General features: G+C 38.2%; 2 protein-coding genes across 5 annotated transcripts in view; one reads left to right on the top strand and one right to left on the bottom strand.

Moving 5' to 3' along the window:
• Nucleotides 1-843: 843 nt before the first annotated feature.
• Nucleotides 844-6,011, bottom strand: LOC104965141 (lebercilin-like). 3 transcript variants are annotated; one of them, XM_010794099.1, is made up of 7 exons: nt 5,629-6,011; nt 5,096-5,178; nt 3,512-3,924; nt 2,677-2,918; nt 1,874-2,179; nt 1,180-1,317; nt 844-1,057 (listed from the first exon to the last, which is right to left on the bottom strand). In XM_010794099.1, the coding sequence occupies exons 3-7, from the start codon at nt 3,900-3,902 to the stop codon at nt 917-919; spliced, it is 1,218 nt and encodes a 405-aa protein (XP_010792401.1). In that variant the 5' UTR covers nt 3,903-3,924; nt 5,096-5,178; nt 5,629-6,011; the 3' UTR covers nt 844-916. The 3 variants fall into 3 exon arrangements, with proteins under 3 accessions (XP_010792401.1, XP_010792400.1, XP_010792399.1); XM_010794098.1 differs by having other exon boundaries at nt 5,263-6,011; XM_010794097.1 differs by having other exon boundaries at nt 5,096-6,011.
• A 427-nt stretch (nt 6,012-6,438) lies between these two features.
• sh3bgrl2 (SH3 domain binding glutamate-rich protein like 2) overlaps nt 6,439-8,306 on the top strand; it is a 6,361-nt gene continuing 4,493 nt past the window's right edge. Inside the window, exon 1 of one of the 2 annotated variants that reach the window (XM_010794100.1) lies at nt 6,439-6,700. In XM_010794100.1, the coding sequence (XP_010792402.1) occupies nt 6,656-6,700 (45 nt within the window). In that variant the 5' untranslated portion in view covers nt 6,439-6,655. The remainder of the gene's footprint in view (nt 6,701-8,306) is intronic. The other variant, XM_010794102.1, reaches the window with a different exon arrangement.

The raw sequence follows: 8,306 nt of genomic DNA on the forward strand, positions 1-8,306 counted from the left end.
ACTCCAGCTTGTGATTAAACCTGCCCAGAGAAAAAGCCATTGGAGCCTCCCATACCCCTGTGTTTTCAGAAATAATCTTTGATGTGGTTTAGAACAGGATGGCGTTTTATCACAGCAGAATTTAACTTTATCTCCGGTAGGATTCTGATCAGGCATTAGCTCCGCCTCCTCTTTTTTTTTTTTTCAAGCTAAGGACCCAAAATCCGCGTTTCTCTAACAGGGCTGCAAAAGAGGGGTGTGAGCAGTATGAGGCATGGCTACAATGGGTGAACTGTTTGGTATTTTAAGCAAAAAACTTCACAGACATGTTTTGTATAGGTATGGCCCTACAATATATTTTTCCAATATAGCATAACAGGTCCACTTTAAAGGGATAGTACAGATTTTATTAAGTGGCGGTATTGTATGAGGGAAGTTTCCAAAGTTTAAAACCTACACAAAAATCAATATCAGTTTTAGTTTACGCTTCATATTGAATATTTTCACCACATGCAATCAGACAGCCCTTATCAATGGGTAGCCACCAGACTCCATTGACAAAAACAGTCATTTAAGATTGCAGAATAAATAAATTGCTGGTTTACTGTGTGCTCGATATGTTTTTTTCATTGTGTGACTTCCATTATTACAGGTTCACTGTTGAAAAGGGCGATATGACAGGAAGGTTTATTGGTAAAAAGATTCTACTTATTGCATGCAGTTAGATTGATCGATATCTTGATCTAGCCTTTCTTTTAGGGGGCTAAAATATATTTTACTGCTGCCCATAATCCATTGAAGTGCATTGCTTAGCTCCTGTGCTGGTACTTGTGTTGGTGTCCTTTTATGAAAAATGTGGGCTTGCCGACTGTAGGTAAATAATTATCTCATACAGTCCGCAATTCAAAATCCAAAGTCTTTGTAATAGACTCTTTGGTTAACTGCACAAATAAGCTTCTAGAACCAAAATTGTGGCCTTACTTTTCCGTTTTGTGACACTGTCAACATCTTTCCTTGGGGCAGGTTTCATCATGCGGTTGGCATAGATGTTCCTATCATCTAGTTCTCTCTCCTTCTCCTAAAAAGAAAAGGAATCAACAAAGTGAACATTTCGTACAATGTTGCTTTTTATACCAAATCAAAAAGGAAAATACAGTTTGCCTTAGTGGGTATTCCAAAGTATATTTTTTGTGTTTGGACCTTGAGTTTATTGGTCAGTCGTAGCAGCTCCTCCTGCAGGGTCCGGATCTCGTCCTGGACACTGATGGTCTTCTTCTTCTCTGCAGCCAGCTGCCTCTGGTAACTGCCGCTTGTTAGCTCAACGCTACGCTCCAGCTCCTTCACACACACACACACACACACACACACACACACACACACACACACACACACACACACACACACACACACACACACACACACACACACACACACACAGAAATGTGAACATTGTTTACGTGGTGGAGGCTTCAAATGAATCCAGTAGGTTTGCTGCCTCGACCTGCACTGTATATTATTTTTTATCTTTGTTTGTTTATGTATTTTTGAATTGCGCAAATAAACAAAAACATAAATGTACAGAAGTATGACAAAGTGTAATATTAAAAAAAGATGTGTGTTAAAACAATGTATTATAACGCAATTCTATCAAATCTGAACAGGTGTTTTTTTTTACTGTGGTGTAAACAGCAGGCAATAATATACATTACTTCATTTATTTACAGATTTTGTAAAAATGTAAAACCTGATTTATTTAGGCAATTTCGCTTGAATATCTACAACACAGAGGCCTTTAAAGTCCTGTACAGATTAGAGTTAGTAATAGAATTACATTCTAGATAAAAAACACAGCAAAGTAACGCGTAACTATTAATAAATAAGTAAATAAATGTACCTTAATCTTGCGTTCTGCCTCTAGGGCCCGGGTCTTCTCCTCCTCTAGCTTGCGGCTGAGCTCGTCTCTGGCTCCTAAGTCTCGCTGGTCGACGAGCTTCTTCAGCCGCGCGATGGTGGCCTGACTCCTCTGCAGCTGCTCCTCGCTGTCCTTCATCCGGCGCTCAGCGGCCCGCTCCCGCTCCTGGGTGCGTCTGAGCCGCTCGCGCAGCACGTGGGTGTCGTTGTTGTGCCGCGAAATCAGCTGGGAAATCTCACTTTCTGTGTCATCGTAGCGCTGCAGGGCTTTATCTTGGCGCACCTGAAGCTGAAGCATGGAAAAGCGGACATTCGAATTCAGGACACCACAGGTATTAATAATGATGAGTTAGAAAATGTATATTAAGGTAAAGGGTTATGGGATTGATTTTCCAACAGAGATGTGTGTTTATTTATTTTGTATAGGATTCCTACAGCTAAAGCGAAATTAGATTTCATGTTTAACACTTTTCATGATGCAAAAAAACAAATTTAAACAAATTAGATATTAGGTATTTTTCTCTTTTAAAGATTTTTTTTGAGAATGCAACAGCAGAAAAAAAACATTCATAAAATACTAGTTCCCATTTCTTTTGTAAGACTTTTTGAGAGATTGATTTAAGACATTTCAACCTAAATGTAGGTGTTAGATGATTTAATCAGGGTCTTTTAAGATTTCTTAAAGATCCATACTTGCCACTAAAATCCGACATTGTTCACTTAAAACTCTCAACCTTTCCTGGCCTTATTTATTTAACCTTGACCTAACTAGAGTGGTAAACCTACCTGTCTGAGAACTCGATTTTCCTTCTGCAGCTCATCAGTGCGCTGTTGCAGCTCAGCGAGTGAGTTACGCAGTTCATTGATCTTGAGCAGGCGGGCTGAGAGCATCCTCTTGGTCACCAGGTCCAGGTCTTTGGGAGGCGTGGACTCCTTGCTTTGTGAACGCACTCCCCTGCGCTGATGCTGGGTCAGCAGGTGGCCACCTGGACGCTGTGGACGAGAAACACCCCGACGCCCCACACCTCCTGCAAAGATAGAGGAACACACATGATGTAGGGATAAAGACAGTAAACATTTTGACAGGACCATACTCAAACAAGTGCACTGGTTTGACAGGACCATACTCAAACAAGTGCACTGGTAGTCGTAAATGGAAAATAACGTTGAGGCTGAAGACTAATCGACATACCGTGTTTAATTTCGTCGTAATGTACAATATTTAATTTCCCATTCTGTTCTTGTATATATCATATTCTATTTACATGTATAGACTTCTTGCACTATTTTTTATTTGTATTTTATTATATATGTTGCATCGTTGGAGGAGCTCGGGTAATAAGATTTTCATTGCCATTTCTACTGTAGCTTATGTGCATATAACATTAAAACCTTTGAATACAATTGTACTTATTGAAACATAATTAGAAAGTGAGGAGCTTTTAAGATTCAAATAGAACTTCTGAATGTAAGATTTTTTTGATGTGTAAAGCTGGAGTATAGTCTTGTCATTAAATGACCATGTTCAAATCTGCCTTATACTGCCATCACCTGGACATTAAATCCAATGTAGCCAGTAAAGGTTACAAGATGAGTTTGAACATATCCTTACTTTACATACCTGTCTTGAGGGGGCTGTTAGAAATCCTTTTTGAATGCACCATTCTCCGAGGAGTAGCAGTTGGAGTCCGGGACCGGGAGTATGGTGAGTTAGAGCGCTCTGAGGGAGACTCATTGTCATAGTCGTCTGAGTAAAACGACCCACTACTTCTTCGTCCCTCTCCCTCTGATAACTGGTCCCGATCTGGATCTGAACGCCAGGTTCGGGTTTTCGATCTACTCTCAACACAGCTTTCTTTTTCCACCTCGTCCTTGAGATTGTCCCGGGAGTTATTTTTGCGTTTTTCGAAGTGTGATGATCGGGAATCCTTCTTTGGACTGCGGAGTGACTGACGACTTTGATCGACATCACGGTTGTCCTCATACGGGTCGGTCATGTTTTCAGATTCCATGCTGTCACTCGGAGAAGAAATGCTGTGATGAATTCAAACACAAGGGAAAAGAAACATGTCAGACTTTGAACTACATAAGGATTATTTTCTAAATTAAAATGTACCAATAACAAACTATAGGATGTGTCTTACCTGATTTATCATTTAACATTAAAAAAATCTCCTGGTAATCTGATCTCAACTATTTAACAATGCAAACCATGAATCCAAACCACTTATAAGAACATAGTCCAACTGCGTTCTCTCATGATTTTCTGTATTGTGTGTCTTGGTCACTAAGCGACAACACACAAGAGGTGGAAGTTTCCATGAGGCTGAATGATGCATGATATCACTACCTTACAGCACTGCTGCTACAGACAACACACTAACATGCCTCTGTCTGCCCTGGTGACTTATTAAACAAGCCAGTTGATTATTTCTTACTGGAATATAAGGCTTGTAAACTTGTGTTCAAAGAAAACAGAAAAAGAGGAACATTTACAATTCATAACTTTTTATTTGGCTGATTGTAAATATGGTGTTGCATATTACATAATGCCATGTAATAACATGCACATATATATTTATTGTATGCTGAGACTATTTTGTATATATATATATATATATATATATATATGTAGAATTCTTCTGAGAATATTTTGTGAATAACTGTATTTATATCAATTAAAATGTTGATCTTTTAAAATTGCCTTGTTTTAGTATTTAAGGACAAAAGCCCATGCCACTTAAGATTTGTTTTGTTGATTGTAAGGGATCAAACAACCTTGAGTAGATTAAGGAATAAATATTAAAAACTAATAGCCAACCATAATATTCTTATATCATCATGCAGTCATCTGGCCCTTTCATCTGCCTGGACAATAATAGAAACACTTGATGGATAAGTACCTATGGCAACAACAGTACACACACAGCATCATTACAATAATCAGAAAAAAGTGTAAATGAGGGTAAAAAGCTTTGTTAAATGAACAAACAGACGAAAAACTGTTAACAAATAAATTAAGTGGCCCTTACATAATGTTGTTCACCTCTAACATTTAGAAAGAAATGGATACATAGATTAAGCAAAATAATTTAAACGGATTTACTAAACAATTTCAGTTTGTTTAATGTTTTTGATCACACAAAGTGATTTAATAATAATATTAATAGTGATTATCAGCATCAGAGTATGTTACATCACTCACCACCGAGGTTACATTACATCCCCATCATCTCCTGTGGCATCTTCTACTTCATCTTGCTATTGTCAGACTGTCCCAGGAGGTCCCTAAACATAAGTTGAGGACACATATATATGCTTTATTAAGCTCTCAATAAAAAAAAAAATAGATTCGTGTTATTAAGGGCTTACTATAGCGGTACAATAAGCGTCCCCAGCCTGCTTTCAGTGACGGACAGATAGGATTAAAGTAGGCCGTCTGCTGTTGACAGGTGTTTGTTGCTAAACTGCCTCTCAGGTAAATAGTTTAGTTGCCTGAAGCCAACCACACACTTCAGTGGGCTCTATACTCCACATTATCAAATAAACGCGAATACAAAAGGAGAATAGTTGTTGAGCTTCCAAACAGCATTTTAGCGTAACGCCACTAGCAACCGTTAGCCCAAAAGAGGTTGTATAAAGCTAACGGTGAGAGATGACCGACTTGTTAATGCTAGCTCATTATGCTAGCATAGCAATACAAAACTACCATCAGCTGGTGGGAGGTTTTAACGTTACCCTTCGGCGTCTGCTGGCACCAACATGTCCTTTTGTCCCGCGTGTTAATATTTTAAATCTTGTTGGCTAGTTTACGTTTAACTTTGCAAGAAGAAGCAATGCTCTGCTTCTTGTTTTAAGACTCAGCCCGCTAATGATAACGACGTAGCTTCAACTTCTAGCAAGCTAGCATTAACTTAAGCTAATTTAGCTACCGCTTGATTTCAGCATAGGATATATAAAGCATTGACGTCCGTCCTTGATGAACACAGTCATGACTATGTTTTTTTTAATAATGAGCCGTCCTGCATTTATCCAAAATAAAACAGCAAGACGGAGTTTTCCCGAGCCAGCAGCTCAGATAATGTTATTATAGTCCACGCCTTGAGGTTTGCTCCAGTCCCTCCGCTGACGCTGTACCATAGCAACCGCAGTGCTCCCTGCAGTAACACTTTACATCCAGAGGGGCGCTGTAGTGCATGTTGTGCTCTGGATACAATGTGATTTGATTGGAAATAACTCAAACCTTGCTACTAACGTGTTTTATTCATGCAGTGCAATCCATATTTTATGTTATAGTATATTATAGGCTACTATTGTATTTACTTCATTATTCAAATGTAGGGGACACTCAAACTGAGTTATTAACTTAAAAGCACATGCGGACTTTAATTGTGTCATTTAAAACCTCAGCTTTGATCAATACTATAATAATTTAATAATCCCACAGCAAGGTTGGATTTACGCACAAATTGAATTTTGTTCTCCAAAAAACAACAGCACTGTTTGTTTATTTTGAAAACTGTGACCGGAAGTAGGCTTCAGTGTTAAATTTGATGTCTGTTGCAGCTGTGCGCTGAGAGCCACAGTAGCAGAAGCGCACGCTGTGTTATTACCATGGCTCAGTTTAAATACTGGAGACGCGTGTCTACTCTTTTCTAAAACACAGCCTGTAGTTGAAAGTCGGAATTCGTTCTATTGAGAACAAACGAGATCGTTGCCATCAGTTTGTCTATCGTCTATCATCTGACATTCATTTGGGATTAAAATGGTCATCAAGGTTTACATCGCCTCCTCAACTGGCTCTATCGCGGTGAGTGTTTGCAAAATGTGTTTTAAAGCTTGTTGACAGTTGCACATCAAGGCATATCACAAAGGAGTGTTGAAATATGACTTGCCAAACAGTGTTTATTGCCATAATGTAGCCACGTCGTACTGTGATTAGTGCTGTTCACAAGCAGTGAAAGTAACCATTCAGACATCAAATCTAAAAAACATTTTTTATTGATTTTTTTTATTGTCAGGATACATTTATTTTGTATAATGTGTGATGCATGTGTTAATTCAGCCTGTTGCATTTTTGGCAAATGCATTTCCAGAAATATATATTTTTAATTTTAATAAATTGTATAAGAATTTTTATGTACAGCATTCTAAATTTTAATTTAGAAGCTTAATAAATAACACATTCTTGTTAGAAAAAAGTACCTGTTTGGTGAGCAAACAACAGCCCCCCAGGATGCACAGGTGTGGACAAAATAACAGGAAAACTACTGTGTATTAAACTGACTATGTTTGTCATAGTGAACTATATGTAGAAGTGCACCTCTCATGGAACATTCCTTATGTCCTTTTATTCGTGTTGTGAGATGTTATTTTTTTTGTTAACCATGGTTTGTTTAACCCTTAGGTTAATCTTGGGTGGGGTTCATACTTATGAGAAAGCCATTTCCTGTTGATATTGAGCAGTGCAGAAATTAGTAATTGAATAGTCCATCAACAGAAATGTCTAGCTGCTAAAATGGGAGTTTTTTTTAACAGATTTTAATAATCGTGTTTTGAATACAACTGGATTTTGGATTGATCATCAGACCGTAAAAGCACTTAAAGAGTTCACTTTTTGCTATTGATAGCAATGAATTGATGAACAAAAAAGAAATTAACCAATATGAAAGTCATTATTTGCAGCCCTAGTTCAGTTTGTGAATGCCAAATGTCATTGAGAAAGCACATCTGATATTTAGTACAGACAGATTATCAAACAACACTCTTGTGTGAATGCTTCAAGCCTTAGGTAATGGGGAAAATGAGTAATATATTTATTTTAACACGCTCCATCTCTATAAGAGAGCAGCACAATCTTTCTGCGTTTACAAATAAGTTATTTTTAACCCTATGACACATACATTCAGAGCACACTGACTCTCACACACACACAAAGCACAGTCGTGCACGCCTGGCTGAATAGGTCCACCATTTGGGTCAGTTATGTGAGTGTTGAGCTCATGTGAATGCAATTTACTGCAAATGCTTTTAAATTGAGTTACAAGTGATTGAATATAGAGGGAAGGTGGCACTGGATCCCTCAGCTGGTTTAAAGTCAATTGGACATGTGAGTAGAAAGAAATACAGTAAATAGTGTTAGATAGACATTCGGGGAATAATACTGTTAAATATAGAGTCAACTCTATAAAACAGACAAGTGCAACAGAAGTTGGAATATGTGAACAGCAATAAGGGAGAGTAATAATGAAAACACTCCAGTGAACCGATAAAATGAGCAGTTCACAGTTTAACAACAGCAGATTAGTGGAGCAGAAATCACCAGAATGAATGAAGTGCAAATTAGGTTATCCCTCCCACCCATCCGTGGATATGTGCCAAGTTCTATATAGTGGTAACGTGTGGAGGGGGGGGGG

The sequence above is a fragment of the Notothenia coriiceps genome, unplaced genomic scaffold (genome assembly GCF_000735185.1).
Source record: "Notothenia coriiceps isolate Sejong01 unplaced genomic scaffold, NC01 NC01_scaffold00037244, whole genome shotgun sequence".
In the NCBI taxonomy this organism is placed as follows: Eukaryota; Metazoa; Chordata; class Actinopteri; order Perciformes; family Nototheniidae; genus Notothenia; species Notothenia coriiceps.